At 41.4% G+C, this 17,063-nt stretch overlaps 2 protein-coding genes across 10 annotated transcripts in view; both read left to right on the top strand.

Moving 5' to 3' along the window:
* tyro3 (TYRO3 protein tyrosine kinase) overlaps positions 1-5,694 on the top strand; it is a 37,052-nt gene extending 31,358 nt beyond the window's left edge. For both annotated transcript variants that reach the window (XM_050062936.1, XM_050062938.1), the window contains exon 19: positions 9-5,694. In XM_050062936.1, the coding sequence (XP_049918893.1) occupies positions 9-489 (481 nt within the window). In that variant the 3' untranslated portion in view covers positions 490-5,694. The remainder of the gene's footprint in view (positions 1-8) is intronic.
* A 4,180-nt stretch (positions 5,695-9,874) lies between these two features.
* mgaa (MAX dimerization protein MGA a) overlaps positions 9,875-17,063 on the top strand; it is a 42,131-nt gene continuing 34,942 nt past the window's right edge. For 5 of the 8 annotated variants that reach the window (XM_050062935.1, XM_050062930.1, XM_050062933.1 and 2 more), the window contains exons 1-2: positions 9,875-10,022; positions 14,764-15,947. In XM_050062935.1, coding sequence (XP_049918892.1) covers positions 14,839-15,947 — 1,109 coding nt within the window. In that variant the 5' untranslated portion in view covers positions 9,875-10,022; positions 14,764-14,838. The remainder of the gene's footprint in view (positions 10,023-14,763; positions 15,948-17,063) is intronic. The other 3 variants (XM_050062928.1, XM_050062934.1, XM_050062932.1) reach the window with 1 other exon arrangement.

Here is a 17,063-nt window from a genome sequence, read left to right on the forward strand (position 1 = left end):
TGTGTCAGTTATGAGATCATGCACAGCTGCTGGAGTCCCGTCCCCAAATGTCGTCCCAGTTTCCAACATCTGGTCATCCAGCTGGAGGCGCTGTGGCTCAGCCTGTCCCCCACCCCCCCACTGAAGGAGCCTCTGCTCTACGTCAACCTGGAGGGGGACGACAGGGAGCCAGGTGGAGGAGGGGCGGTCGGGGTCAGGGCCCCAGGGCCAGAGGAGGCTACAGCGACAGCAGCAGCCGGGCCCACAAGCTGGAGCGTCCCTTGGCAGCGCAAGGCGGAGGACGAGGAGAAGGACTGGCTGATGGTGGGGTCAGGGGCGGCGCTCGCCATCGGAGGAGACTACAGGTACATCATCGGCCCCTGTGGGGCCCCCGAGGAGGAAGAGGAGGAGGAGGAAGGTGTGGGCGGAGGAGGAAGGAGGGGGGAGTTGATGGACACGTTACAGGAAGAGGTCAGAGATGAAGAGGATGATGTGGTCATTAATGTCTGACCAATCACAGCACTCCTCCTCTCACCCGATAGGACATCTAACTGAGCTCATTAGTCAGCTGATCAGAGAGGGACGCTCACTTTATGGCACGGAGCAGCAGCAGGCGGGTGGAGACTGATGAAGGTACAAACTGTCACTCATCACAATCAGTACCTGGAATACACACCGATACTCTGGTACTCTGATTACTGCTGATACTCTGATTACTGCTGATACTCTGATTACAGCTGATACTCCGAGTACTTCCTTAGGTCAGTCTCATCTTTCCTTTGAGATGTCTTTTCAAAGGAATACTGTAACATTGTGGTAACTATACTAATATATACTGAGAGTGAATTAAATTAAACTTTATGTCACTGTGACGTGTTAGCGTAGCTTAGCACAAAGACTGGAAGCAGGGGGAAACTGTTAGCCTCTGTCAAAGCTAATACATCTTCTTATAAAGCAGATATTTAACCCCTCACTGACCGTCTGGATGCAGCCGGCTGTGTGTTAAATCCTCAGTCTGAAGGTGGATCACTCACTGAGCTTCACTATGTGGACAAAAGTATCTGGACGCTCACTTTATAGATGAGCCCTAAATGAGTTTAAAATCTCTTCCTCTTACATTAACTCGCTTTTTTGTCATATCATTCCTTTATTAAAATGCAGACACAAAGTAGCACAAATATAGATAGAAAACAAACAGCTGTCAGAAGGAGATGTGTACATACCAATCAGAATTATATAATTAATCAAGCCAGCTGGAGGTGGCATGTAGTTACCATGGAGACGACTGAAACCTCACTAATTTATGTGGAATGTCGCTCATCAAAAATGTCAAGCGCCTTGCTGTGAATCAGCCTCACAGCAGAGGAGTTGAGTCTGTAATATATTTTAAAATGTAAATGTATCTGTGTTAATATGTGACTGTTTCCAGTCTGACACTGAGGTCACTGATGGAGGTCAAACCCGTCAGATGTCTCCACAATTTGACTGCGGAGAGATCATAAATTAATTTGGTCTAATAGTGCAAGTTTAGCTGAAGCTGTTTGACGTGCTGGGACTTTGAAATTGTCGACTAAACAAAGTTTGGCTCCAGACACAGTGTTTAAATGTTTGTTGTTAATACTGTGTTCCATTAAAGCACATTATAAACTGAAATGATGGGCCGTGAAGGCATCACCTGCATTATTATCTGATCATATTGACAGGAAGTGAAGGGGCCACTGAGGTAGACTATTTGTTTTTGCCTGGCACAGATTCTGGTCTTCTTCCCCACATTCCCATGTGCCTATTATTTCATACTTGGGTCACATGATATTTCTTGTTGATCGTGAGCAGTGTGAGTGTTTCTGTTCTGTGTCAGGAGTTGAGGGGATTTGTGACCTTTTCACAGACAAATAACTTGACAGTATTTTTTTTTCATACAACTTTATTCAGCTTTATTCAAATTTCTGATCAGCAGCGTTAGTCAGGTTTCACGTCTGTACGTCAAACTTATGTATTTTCCATCCTGGACTCTATTTTCTCATGTTTGTGTGTCAAAGTGACTAATGAGAACAACTGTTTTTGAAACTGGTCCAGTACTGAGAGAGCACAGCATGGTCATGTTCACACCGTCAGTGTATGTCCACTAAAAGTGCTTTTGTCACTGACAGGCTCAGATTGTTATTTTAGTGTCTGACAACATTGTGGAAAGGATCCCTACAGAGATAGAGCTTTGTGTTAAAGAGTAAGATCCTTTTTGTTTAACCAGAAACAGCAATGAAATCACCAAACCGACCAGACTCCATTTAAATGAACTAATTTTAGCATGTATAGTGGCAGCATGTTTTCACATGTAACTGGGTGAATTAAGGGTTAATTTAAGCCAAACAAGAGTTGGTGATTAATGGAACAGTGAAAAGATGGACCAAGGCTGTTTTGTGAGTTCTATTTAGTTTCTGTCAACTTTGAATGAAGTGTCTTTTATGATGATAAAATTCCTCTTTATTTAAATGGAGTCTGGTGGGTTTGGTGATGGTGATTTTGGGGCTGTTTCTGGTTAAACTAAAAGGATCTTACTCCTTAACAAAAAGGTCTATCTCTGTAGGGATCCTTTCCATAATGTTCTCAGACACTTAAAATCACAATCTGATCCTGTCAGTGACAAAAACACTTTCAGAAGAAGTACATTGACAGTGTGAACATGACCTAAGTGGTTACATTGCAGCTTGTTACACAACTTCAGCGCTCACTCTTTATACTGGACCAGTTTCATAACTGTTGATCCCATCAGTCACAAAAACGTAAGAAAAAAAGAATCCAGGTTAAAAAATACAGAAGTTATCCTTTTGTTAGTGAAGCAGGTTAGAATTATAGTCTGAATCACAGCATTCCTGATGGTTTTCTTTAATTTACTGATGAATCAACTGAAAATTAATCTGCTACTATTTGATAAACAATTAATCATTCAAATAAATGTTTTAAATTTGCTGACTGCAGCTTCTCTGCTATAAAAAGGAGCTTTTCTTTGTCTTACATTAGGCTACATTGAAAATCATCAGTAACGTGCCCTCAGATCAAAACGTGAAAATGCTGAAATTTGACATTTTCCCTTTAATTGAAGGTTTAAAGTGAGATTATGTAACTTTTGCTGACTGACAGCTACTGTATTGGTCATGAGTGATGATTACATGTCAATGATTCACGGTAAAACACGATGTAACGGTAACAAAAGTCAAACAGACTCAATTACGACATACATCTGTCTAATGTTAGCTAACATTGGCCACATAAGCTGCTGGTCATACCAGACTAGGGATGTCAGTTTTGGTTGATTTTGCTTTCAACAGCCTGACATCCATTAACTGGTAACTAACAGGTTAATTTATTAAGAAAAGAAATGCAAAATGATGTGAAATACAGGAGGCCTTTATTTTAGCTTGGCGCACCATTGACTCAGTGAGCGTTAGCGTCGCATTTCAAACCTTTTCGCACTGGTGAAATTTTAATTTTTGTAATGTATGTCTTGCCTTTTATTATATTTTCTGTTAGCTTTGCTGACAGACAGCAGGCCAGTCACATTAACACATGGAACTATAGTGCCCACTGCCCACCCTCTGGTCTCCACTGGTTGGCTAACGTTAGCCTCAGTTGCTCTGCATTAAGCAGCAGCCATGTTGGGCGGGAGCTAGCTAGTGGAGCTACTTGTTGGGGGATTATGGAAACATGGTGGTCACCCTCTGCTCTCACCCAGGTCACCCCGCTGAGTAAACAGCTTCATTTTGAGCTGCAAAACAACTTAAGCATGGCTAACTATGTTAGAGCCACTTGCTGTGCTGACACTGCTAACGGTGCTAACAGTGATAGTTAAAAATTCTGAAGGGGTTTTGCAGCTCAAAACTGAATTGCTCACTCACTGGGGCGACTTGAGGTGAGACCGGAGGGTGGCCACCATGTTTCCACAGCAATAGTGTTGGTTCGGGGCGGTGTTCATAGCGGTAATCGCCAACTGCTAGCTAACATTAGCTCCCACCAGACCTGGGTGGTGTGCAGTGCAGTAAACTGAAGAGTATTAGAATTGACCTCTAGACTGACGTTTAACAGGTTGAAAGACTTCTCTGCAGGTTAACTGTTAACTATTCTATAACAGACCGTCTGAGGCAGCATGTGTTTGTGTTGATGTGTTGGGGTTGTAAGTGTCACCGCTCTTGTAGCTATGACACTGATGAAGACAGATAAATAATTTTTATATGGTTAAATGCTCTGCTGATATGACTTGTCTTTAATATGTAGAGCAGAATCAATGAGATTAATTAAGAATAATAATTGGGGACAAATGATGAAGTTATTTTAAGCACAGTTGTCAAGATGTTGCTGGTTCCAGCTTCTGTTTTAGTTTCAATGTGAATATAGGCAGGGTTGTTTTTTCCTGCCATGGTGGAATGGTGAAAACAAACAAAAAAACAAACAAACATTTGAGGACGTCTCTTGGCCGAAAACAATAGAAAATTTACACTTCTAGACATATTAGTTAAACGATAATTAAAATTATCATCCAAGCTGGCACCAGACATCAGGAAGACGCTGGACAGATGTAAAATTTCAATTAGAATGAAAACTGGGTCGAGGATATTTTGAGTGTCTAACAGCGTTAGAATTTCATGTTGTGTGGATATTAGCATGATGTTTTACAGACATTTGGGGTTTTGTTCTCATACATTATAACTAAATGTTGTTACTCTATGTATAGATGATGTTGGCATGAGGTGCTTAGAAGACATTGGGTCATGGTTACCAAACAACACAACTTAAAACCAACAAAATATTAATGTCATCTGTCGCCAGTATTCCACATCACATTAACATTAGATGTTTTGAAGTTGAATTTTGGTCACCTGATGTCACAACCTAAATTCAAATCATCATCATCATCATCTAATGATGTTGGTGACCAGCTGGAATTGCAGCCATATAATAATATAGTTCCTTCATTTTATCTTAAATTAAAACTAAGTTTTAAGGCCTTAATTATTTGAGTTTATTTTGTGCTAATATGGTGCATTTCAGTAAATACATATTTGTTTAATAAATACACAGTGTACAGAGGGTGGGTGTGATCGGGGGGGGGGGCCTTTGGGGGCCCATGGCACATTGTTGCCCCGGGGCCCCTGCAGTGGTTTAATCCGGCCCTGCTGTATATAATGTTGTGCATTTGAATTCTGCTGCTCTACTTGTACATTTCCAGACCGTCTAACATCAAAATGAAGCTGTTAATAAGATTTTAATTACTTGAAGCATTTCATGGGAACACTGTAAAAACTGCACTAGACACGTTCTCCTTTAGAATACCACTAAACCAGATGTTGTATATTTGAGTCAGATGTACTATAAAGATGTAATTATGTATTTTAGAAATCTGGGATGTTTTATTGATCCTGGGCGTGAAGTTAACCAGTTCATATGTTGCTGGTGTCTGATGTTAATTTCCTGCCCTGATGTTTGAATTTAACTTTCCCTTGACGTGTTTGTCTGCACCACTCGTGTCGGGATATCAAGGGACTGACTGTATGTTTTAATGTATCTCATGTTTTGTATGTTGATGTATAAAACCCTCATAGAGGTCAAACCCAGGGGCTGATGTCACGTCCTTACCTGTCTGTCTACCACTGACTTCAGATCTGTACAGAGAGCACATGTGAGACTCTTTTGACAAAGGAATAAAGTGTTATTTGCATCACATTGATTTCTCTTTGGTTCCATATTGTTACCAGCAGCTTTAATCCACTGCAGAGAAGCACGGTCAGCTGATGAGCCATCACCTGGAAAATAATACACCAGTCACTACTGGAGACGGACACATTACAAAGACATTAACAACAGGGCAGAGCGTCAGACATTACAAACAAAAAGGTATAAAGAGTTATGTAAGTTTCCTGACAGACTGCAAATTAAAGGTCCAGTGTGTAACATTAAGGGGGATATACTGGTGGAGATGGAATAAAATACAATGTTTTATTTACTGTATTATCACTTGAAAATAAGAATAGTTGTTTTGTTATCTTAGAATGAGCCAAGGAGCAAGTCCTCATCTACAGAGATCGCTACGTTCACCGCCATGTTTCTTCAGTAGCCAAGAATGGACAAAATGAACACTGGCTCTAGATCCGGACATTTGCATTTTCACGTTGACCACTGTAGTTAAAAGCTCGTGTCCAACATGCCAAACAGCACTGGAGAAACACTGACTTTTAACGTGAAACTGCGTCTTTCAGTGTTTTACCCGTTTAAGTCACCTGGTCCGTTTGAGTTGGAGAGGAAGAGACCTCAAATGATAATTTGGCTCCCAATAGAAACCTCCTAAATGTCTAATTCTTAGGTTATCAGGGAAACAAGCTGAGCAAATTTTAGCAGCAGCTCAGCTCCAGCCCCTGCTGTGTCAAACAGCATCGGAGAAACACAGATTTTATGATGTGAAACTGCTTTATTCAGTGGTTTTTTACCGCTTTTAATCATGTAATCTGTTTGTTTTGGAGAAGAAGAGACCTCTGAGGATAACTCCGCTCCCGTTAAAAACCTCGTGAACAAGTAACATTGAAGGAATTCTAACCAGTAGAAGTTTCAGCTGGTTGACATCTGCAATCCTCACTGATCGGTGCCACCAAGTCTCCCTAAATCCTACACACTAGTCCTTTAAATGTGATCCTGTCATGACAAACTACAAGGAATGTAATCTGAGCTTCAGTCAAGTAAAAACTGATCAATATGATCAAATCACATCAGTCTACTATTGATTATGAATCGTTCCCTTGAGTTAAAGCAGCACTACCAATATGTAAAAATGTCTGCAGCTGAGATTTATTTAGGTAAAAGTACAGAGGAACTGTCTGTAAAATGTACTTTAAGTACAAAAAGTAAAACAACAGTTATTTCTCCTATAAGTTGACTGTTAATACTAACATGTTACTGTAGTAACTGTTGAAGGTGGAGCTGATTTTATGTGCTGTTGAGAACTTTAATCAGTAACACTGCATGTGCATGATTAGTCGGTTAAACGTTGCTAACCTCACTAAAGAAATGAGTCTGTTAAACTTATTATAATTAAGTTACTATTTGATGCAGTTGTGTTCACCAAATGAAAATACTGTTGTAATAATCAGGCAGTTTTCCCAAAGATTTATTTTCCTATAAAATGTTGCTTTCAATATAACATTTGCCAACTTATATTTAGTGAGTTGTCGTTATGTTTTTTAGGATTATGTGTTCATAATGCTCGATACAAGGTGCAGCACACTTCAGCGCCATTAAAATACGATTTGGATATTAAAAAAATGTATTTAAATTCCTCTCATAAAAACATTGTTTTTTCCCCTGGACATAGTTTAACCTTCTAGATTAATCTGTACCCAATTTTTAACCATTATCTGTGTGTTTTCTTATCTTTCTAATCAACTTATGTAAGTTTAAATTTCTGTTTGTCAGTGAAATTAGTCGTTGGGAACATATCTAGCAACAATAAACACATTTTGAACATGTTCTTTGGTAAAATATTTTCTATACAGTAAGTAAAGCTGACATAAATACAGTGGAGCAAAAAGGAAAAACATTTCTCTCTGAAATGTAGAGTGCAGCTATAAAGTAGCATAAAATGGAAATACTCATGCACCACAAAATTGTACTTTAGTGCAGTACTTAAGTACCGTTTCTACAACTACAACCTATTTATTTATACTGCCATTAGAATCTGAATCACAGACTTGTAATTGAATCGTTTTTATCTTGTTATATAATTCATTATAAACCCACACATTCACATGTAAGATGAATGAAACTGGATAAAACGCTCCTGCTGCTTACAGCCCATTTGTTTGTCAACATCATTCGTGTTTACTTGTTCTTTTCCTGCTGAATTCCGGAGAAAAAACTGGGTCAACTCGACATGTCGTCCTACAAAGAGCTCTTTCTCCTCAGTCAAGATGGAGCCGAGAAACACTCCCACCAGTCTCAGCAGCCCTCCATGTTACACTGAAGACAGCTCTTAACGAGTCATGCTGCCCTTTTAAGGCGAATTAATTCATTAATGCGTCACAAAATAAACGTTTTATCTTTATCAAAGGCCCTGACGAAAAATAGTGATTGGCGAATTTAGCTTGTGTAAGTTAAAGAATACTGACTAGACTATAACTGACTAGACTATAACACACACACACACACACACACACACACACACACACACACACACACACACAGGCATGTGAGTTATGAGCTCAAGTGGATTTATTAGTTATATCGTTTTATGCTCGACCTGATCAGGACGGTCCAGTGTTTGATCTAACGTTAGAACCGCATCACACCGTGATAAGCGGACAGTTACCTGGCTAACCGCAACCTGGCTAAGTGCCTGGTTCTCCACAGCACAGGAAAACCACAGCTGTTAGCCGCGTGTTAGCCTGGAAGCTAACCTAGCAACAGCAGCAGCTCATTTTATATTCACCTCCATCTGCACTGGACTGAAAATCACGTAAGATGTTAGAGATGATAAATAATAAACAAAGAACACCGCCATGTTAACGTTCAATAACTTCTACGCAGGGCGCATGCGCCTTATTCCGCGCCCTTGCAGCACAAACGTGCACGCGCGTGGTAAATTTAAACAGAACGGAGGTTTAACGGTCGAATTTGACTTTAGTCTGAACAGTTACACATCAGTATGACCCCAAAATGGCGGCTGTTACTAAATGAAAACGATAAATTCTCCTCTTTAGTGGCGACGAACGTTAAATTTCAACTGTTAACGTAATAAAGTCGTTATTCACTGATTATATACAGTCCGTATTAAACTAAATCATGTCTGTTGACTCTTACGGTCGACCTCTATCCGGTCAGCGGTTCGGTTCACTGCTGGGCTCAATAAATGTTCGGTTACTGAAATTACAGCCAGCAGCTCCATCATGGCTGAAACCCTTTGTTTGTTACAGGCGGGGAACCTTTCAGTGTTTACCCGAGGCGGAGCGTGGATATCCGGCCATTTACCCAACAGCGAATACCACATTTAAACGCATCGCTTCCCTGCATGAGTCCACTTTAGAAGTTACGTGAAATAAGGCCGACATTTTCACGCAGTAGTCCGCTGTTTCTATGAGCTTCTCGCTCGGTGAAACCATCATGGTGTCGGCTGCTGTGCTGTGACTAAACAAGTGACCGAACATGAGCAGTGAAACACGGCAACCTGAATCTCACAAGCAAAAGTGTCATGAACTCTTTCACGTTGAGTCCATGTTGGGAAGTGACACCATCAATTACAGTTCTGACAAACAAGAAGCGACGGCAAGAAGCGATTTACGTGTACAAGTTAAGTTAACCATTTCTTCGCCATGTTGGAGGAAGACTGCAGAATGTGTCTATGTAAACCCACCCTGATCTTTAATCAATCCCATCGATCACCAGTTAAATCTCCATTGGCTCCACATGATTCGTGTATCTGACTGTAGTCTGGCTCGTTACAAGAAAATAGTCCCTATATTATGATCATAGAGCTCCGGATGTTGTCCCAGACACTCATCCACCAGCCTCGCAGGTTAGAGTCCATTAAATTCGGTTTAGATTCAGTTAAATCCCAGAGAAATGAAAACTGGAGACCAGCCATCCGTCCGTCCTCCTGTCTGTCTGATCTGTCATGGCGTCTGTCCCCAGCTTCCAGGCGGTTTAAATACTCCATTAAACAGTCCAACAGGTAGATGCAAACGTACACAACAGAGCGCACCGTCCCGCTGCTCTCCAGATACTCCCCTGCAGATACCAGACGGTAGATTCTCCGGTGACGGTACTGAGAGCAACCGGGGCGAGTTTTGAACCAGGTGGCGGCAGCAAGATGGCGTCGGAGGCTGCGCAGTACTGTAGAAGACGAAGACGGGGCGATGACGTCTACGTGCAAAGACACCGCATGCTTTCACCCCCACAGTTAGGAAAAATCCACGATGTCGACGGGGTTTGTACGACGGAAAACAGACGATAACGCACGGATTAATGTTACACCGTCGAAATACTTGATGTGTTCGCCCACGCAGAAGGTAATCCGTGTGCCGTGACCGGAGCACATGGTCTCAGAGGGTGCACTCAGACCGACCGGGAGGTTTAGCAAAGTGTTGAGTGGGAAGCCATTACTGTGCTCAGCATCAGGCCTGCTGCTGCTAGCTAGCTACAGCCTCTTTACAGACCATATTTAATCTGCTGCGGCCAAAGATACATTTTTAGAGATGAAACTAATCCGAGATGGTTATTTACTGTAACTAGACCAATTTTCCCGAACTGAACCGAACCAGTAAGATGTTGTTTATGTGGTTTAGTTAGCATGCCGCTGGTAAATGTAACATTGTTTTTTATTATTGGGGGATAATAGTTCTTAGTCAACATGTTGAAGTCGCAGATTTGGGTCATGGGACTAACAAACTCCCATTGGACTGGTTGGAAAGAGTTTGGTGTGTTGTGGTGATAATCAGGTTGCCACCTTTGGGAATTTACTCACTGCTGCATGATAATTGGTCTTGAAAAGGTGATAGCTAGTAAAACAAAACAACTAATGAACAGTGCACATTTTAAACTGAAAAGGACATGGTGACTGTTGAACTGTGAGGTTATAGCAGTGGGCAGGTAGCGACTTGTTGCGTTTGTTAGCTCCACAAAAAATTATGGGGTTTGCAATTTACTAAAAAAAGACAATAGCGAGAAACTACAGTATGTGTATTCATTGTAACAAACATGTCAACCAATGCAACCGTGTAGCTCATTGGTGTGTTTTTAACAATGGAGGAGGAAATAATATCAGACTGTAGATACACACGCTAAAGTTGTTAGTAGATACATATAGTGTCGATTTGACTGGTAAATGTACCCAAAGTTTTGTGTTTTGTGTAGCCAGCAGCAAAATATCCAAATGAAACACTGTAGATAACAGGATTGTGACACGTGGTAGTGAGTAGCACAAAGCATTGGGAATTTAGCACACAGAAGCTGCGTTAGAGAACAAGTAGGCTACTAATAGATGGAGACACATTCTGTTTATAGTGTACACGCCACGCCCCCACAGACCGCGCCCACCACTAGCACAAAACAAACCCACCAATGTGATGGCTATCTATACCTTGATGACGAATCAATTAGGAGACCAAATGTAGCAATAATCCACTTCATAATTCATAATACACAAAAACATGATTCACTTTATAAGTAATGAGACATAACCCTTCCCATTACCCTTACCCTAACCTTAACTGCCTCTCTTTTAAATTAATACTCAATAGCTAACTGTAGCTAGTCACTAACTTAGCATTAGCATAAGTTACGAGATGCAGCCTTCTCAATACCCTTACCCTCACCGTAACCACCTCTCTTTTAACGCAATACTTCATAGCTAGCTAATCGCTAACTTAGCAGTTTCGTCAGGACTTTAGTTCCGTGCCAAGGAGCGAAGGGGGCTGATTGTAGACTGGTGTGTAGGTTTTGGTAGACAAGTCATGTAGCTGGGTCCAGCTGCAGTTATACTTACTCAAATAGACAAGGTGGTGGAGTTTATGTCTTATCCAGCTTGACAACATGGTGGGATTGTAAACATTTGCTACACTATCAACTGGTGTAACTGCTCTTTCGACCAGCTTGGAAACAGATCGCTAGTGGAGCAGTCTTTCAGCTTTCCAGCTGGAAGCACAACTGTGGAACTCATGTTGCACAAAACCTAAGACACTGATAGCACTGACGATAGCTAACGTTAATTGCCACCATGGCAAATAGCCATAAACAATGTAGAAAGAACAGCAGCAGCAACAACAACAACAACAACGTCGCCAGTTCTGCTTTGGCCAGAAAGCTCACTTAGTAAGGAACTAAAGTTAATCAAAATGTTGTCTAAGTGGAAAACAAGCTGTAATGACTAAATGTGATGCAGTGTTGGCCTTGGAAAAAGTTTTTGGTTTTTTTGAGTGACAACATAGAGATATGTGTGCGTTTGTTGAGTGGTGATTACCTAACAGGTAATTGCTGGATGTTAATTGCTTATCAAATCCAAAGACTGTTAGAGATGGACGACACGTCTTTACTTCCTCCCACTGTGCAACAATGAAGTCAAAACATCTTGCATACGGCTGCTGCGATTTTGCGCTGGTAACATAATTTGGAGCCAGGGTCTGCGCAGTGGTGATCTCTGTGGTCTTGACTTCCTGCCCGTTCACCCATCCAACCAGTCATGAGCAGAGCCATTGATTGCAAGTGCACCAGTTGGCACACATAGCTGTCAATCTTGTTGTCACATCCCAAAAAAACAAATTTATCAGAAAAATTAACACTTGAACAAACATCAGTGTGACAACTTGAAATGACAGAAATCACCTTAGGAAAAAAATATCGTGTACTTTGACTTTTTTGTTTGGCCAATGTCCCTTCCACTAACATTTATGGATCACGTTTATGACCTGTACAGCAGCCAGCCACCAGGGAACAATTGAGATGTTTTGGCTTCATTGATAAAGACAACATAGGTTTTGATTTATAATTCAGTGCCAGATTCATCAGTGATATATCAGTTCACATTAGCTGTTTTTACACAGTTATTGCGCTATAGGGCCACTACCACCATGCCTGTCCGCAGCTGTTTATAAACAATAACAATGGTAGTAACACGACAATAACAATTATTGACCAACTGTTATATGACTGATCTCGTCCTCTGCTCAGAGGGTAAGCAGCTCCCAAAGCTCATTGTTTTCCCAATTTGTGGACATTTTCGGCTGCTGTTCTTCCTCTTGGAGTTAGCTGCTAACTGCTACAAACTACTTTATAAATCTCCCACATTGGGTTGTACACATAAGATGTTGTCAAAACATCACAACTGTGCCACCCATGATGCTGTCCTGCTGGCTGTCCTAATACGTACATTGTTTCTGTGCTGTTACTACCTCGTGTCGCGGCTTAAAGGCGAGACAACTCTGTCCCCACCTTTCCATGTTGTACCTTATACAGAATGGTATGGCGGCATAACAGCGCAATACCATGGAGAAGCAGTGTAAAAGGGACTTTAGTCTCATTACTTAAAAGAAGACTACTGCCATGCAATCAATAGACAAAGTAATCGTGTTTACGTTCTTTCATGGTTTTGCTATATGTTAAAAGCAGCAGATTATTGATTATTTCTTCAAGTAGCTTGGATTTTTTTTTTTCTTTTCAGTCTTTACAATTGTTACTGTCATCAGAAACTTTATGGAGAAAACAAAGGCTGATCAAGCTGACCAATCACAGTTTGTATTGTCTTCATGTAGCATCTCTCTGCCATAGCCCGGACAAGTTAGCTCTTTGAGGAGACACATATCATCTACAGTTTGCTTAAGTGGCTACTTGTATGGTCTCTTGCTACACCATAACTCTCACACTAACAACTACAAATCCCTTGAAAGGGCTCTGAATATGTTAAAACTGATTTCACAGCTGAGATCCACATACCAAACGGAGGAACAAACACAGTATATCAACCAAATACTATTGATAATATAGCCCTATAATATGGCTATGGCCTTCTGTTGCTCTGTGTTGAAGAACTTTGTGGTTATCATTATCAGAAACAGATCAAAGCAAGGTTCCCGCAGACAAAACACTACGGCTGTAGTCAACCAAAGAAAATCTTGGTCGACTGAAGTTGTACATAATCTTCAACTAACCCGTTAGTCGTGGGGGGAAAAAAATCTGCACGTTATTTTCTCTTCTGTAGTGGTGTGTCTGTGTCACTCTGCAGTTACACCTCCAAAACGCTAGTCAGCGGTGGAGGACTGTGTTAAGTGCTGTAAAGTTTAATTGATTCAAAACACACATTAAATATGGCTTAATAGAGACAATGTCAAACACAAGTATGCAAATTGGCTTCACTATAAATCGCAGAATTGACAGACAAACACTTGTCTTTATCTGGACACATTTCCCCCACCAATACAATATGCTAACATTATTAGCACAAGTCTATGGCATTTTACATTGTATAAATTAGCCTAGTGGCTAGCGGTCTTTCGCACTTCTCATATAAAACCAGGGACGGCAGCAAAATTTAATAAAGGTAAAGGCACACTATTTGGCTACATTACAACTCACAAGGTTCACTGCCAAAACAACTGTCTTATACTAAACACGTTTTCCAAGCAAATATGCTAATGTTCTTAGTGCCAGCCTATGGCATTTTACATTGTATAAATTAGCCTGGCGGCGAGCGGAGATTTCCTCTGTTCATATGAAGCCAGGATAAATCCCGAAGTATAAATCCCGAAATGATAGATCACACACGAGACTTAAAATGCTATTTTAGTGGAGGCTTTACTGTCTTCACAATTTGTTGTTTCTTATCTGTGAACCAAAAGTACAAGCTTTGTTTCCACTGAGGGAAATGGTGTCAGTATACACTACAGAAACAGACAGGAGGTCTGCGTCACCGCGACGCTGAGCATAGGGTGGGCGAGTTCAATGTTGTATAAACAAAGGGGGTGTTTTCACATTTTCACAGGTAACATAGCCTGTCCCTCCTGCCGCGGGAAATAATGGATTAATCCTGGAAAGCTATTAATGTAGCACTTTTCTCCTTATGAAAGTAACACGGCGATTATTCGACCAATGAGAATTTGGTCAGGTGAGAGCATATCGACCAAATAATCGACCAGCCCTACAAAACACCACAAAAATAAGCACTATAAGAATAAAAACGTGACATTTTTGTCTTGCGTTTGTTGTTTTGATGGCATGCACAATGCCAAATTAATAAACTTTATTGTTTTTGTTTTTCAGGATGCTGTCTTGAACCATCGTACATATGTATAAAAAGCAGGACCCTCCTGCCCTTTAGATGTCTGGGGCCTGTTCATGGCTTCTAAGAAGAAGCAGAAAGGAATGGTGTTCCATCAGGAAGGGGCTACCACCCCTGCAGCGGCACTGGCCGCAGACCATCCAACGGCCCGCTTTGTTGTTCCTAAACCAGGGAAGGCAAGTGAAGGTGGGATGGAACGAAACACCTGTGTAACCAATGAAGAGACAGGTATGAAGGGGAAACCCAATATGTACCCATCGAAAGAGTCCATCAGGACATCTGGTGGACTTCCCGCTGCAAAACATTCCACCAGTTCAAACCCTCAGCTGGACAACCTGTCACCTGATAGCATCTGCAAAGGCATCAGAGTGACACTGGACAACAACAGCATGTGGAACGAGTTTTTCAGATGCAAAACGGAGATGATTCTGACTCAGCAAGGCAGCAGGATGTTCCCCTATTGCCGCTTTCGCATCTCTGGCTTGCAGTCCTCCAAGAAATACTCTCTGATCATGGACATTCAACCTTTGGACAACAGTCGTTACAAGTGGACCGGCAAGAGCTGGCAAGTTGCTGGAAGGGCAGAGTGCCATGTTAAGAGTCAACCATTCGCTCATCCAGAGTCCCCGTCAACAGGTCAACACTGGATGCAGAATCCAGTGTCCTTTTACAAACTGAAGCTCACTAACAACATCTCAGATCAAGAGGGGAACACCATCCTGCATCCCATGCACCACTACTTACCACGGCTGCACGTGGTCCAAACTGATAAAGCTGCTAAAGACATAAAACTAAACAATCCCAATGTTGTTACATTCACTTTCCCCCAAACTGAATTTATGGCAGTCATTGCTTACCAGAACTCACGGTTTTCTCAGCTTAAAGTTGACTACAACCCATTTGCTAAAGGACTGAAGGAGGAGGGCTCTAGTTCGTTGGGCCTAAAGCTTAAATTGAACTCTGGCAAAGACTTGCACAAAGAAGGAGGCACAACAACCACTGAGCAACATCCTGTGAAGAAGAGCTTGAAGTCTTTGCTCGCAAACCATAAACCTAGAAGCTCAAAAGCAGTGGACGAGAAGCCTTCAGGGTCAGCTGACCTCCAGAAAAACTCCACCACAAACAAAGATCAGTCAGCTGCCAATGTCACTGGGGAATGTTCGCGGTAAGAGATCTACTTTGACAATGAAGATGGCATGCTCTTCAAATTCCTTTGTACCAAATGTAAAGTTTGCAATGGAGAACAAGAATGAAGACCCTCTAAATGTCCATCGCCATAATTCGGAATACATTGAAGCAGTGGTGTAGCGGAGGGTATATGCAGTTATATGGAAATGCCCACTTTTTTCTGGCAGTTTACAGTATACCCACCTATCAGCCAAAAAGCCGTTTAAAAATATAGGACAGCAGACCCACTTCCTCCTCAGTAATCTACCCACCTACCAAGTATTACTCCTGCATCATCAACTACCATTACACCACTTCTTTGAAGTACTTCTTCATGGCAATGCCCCCTATAACTTGATAGTATTTTGTTAGCTACTTCATCGCTTGTTCTTTGATTACTCTTTACCATAAGTGGCTCCATATATCATAGACCATCTACTCAATCAGTGCCCTGTGTTTCTGTTTTAGTATAGGTTTGGATTGGTGTCTTCATAATATACAACTTTGCACTATGATGGGTATCTTTGCATGTCCTTACAAAGGCCATGTTCAAAGGCCTACTTTCAGCCCGCACGCTTCAGGGTAAAACGAACGATCAAGCGGAAGTTTACACACGGGTGTGAGGCAGCTGAAAAAGTAGTTCCACAATCGAGATGAATAGCGAAAACACGGATGGAAACCAGTTTGCCACGATTTTTATGTCAAAACATCAAGGAACACCACTGACCACTTGGTGAGTTTCATGGCTTTGAAAACGAACGTTTAGGGTGGTTTTAGGACAGGTTCACACATGACCATATGCAGCAGTGTTAAGCCAGGCAGGGCAAAGCCAAATATGCAGCAGTGTTAAGCCAGGCAGGGCAAAGCCAAATTCTCAGAAAATGAGCAGTTGTCACTATTTCGGTCTTAGCCACTCTATTTCATCATAAACAACCCAGAAATGGGGCCCAAAGTGCAAAATACCGGACTTCTCCTTTAAAGGGCCAGTGTGTAATATTTGGCATGGTTTATTGTCAAATCTGAATCTGAATCTGAATATTCTACCCATTAATATGTTTATATAAGTGTATAATCGCTATAAAATAAAATTTGTTTGGTTTTCGTAGCCTTATAA

This window comes from Epinephelus moara, chromosome 14 (assembly GCF_006386435.1).
Source record: "Epinephelus moara isolate mb chromosome 14, YSFRI_EMoa_1.0, whole genome shotgun sequence".
In the NCBI taxonomy this organism is placed as follows: domain Eukaryota; kingdom Metazoa; phylum Chordata; class Actinopteri; order Perciformes; family Serranidae; genus Epinephelus; species Epinephelus moara.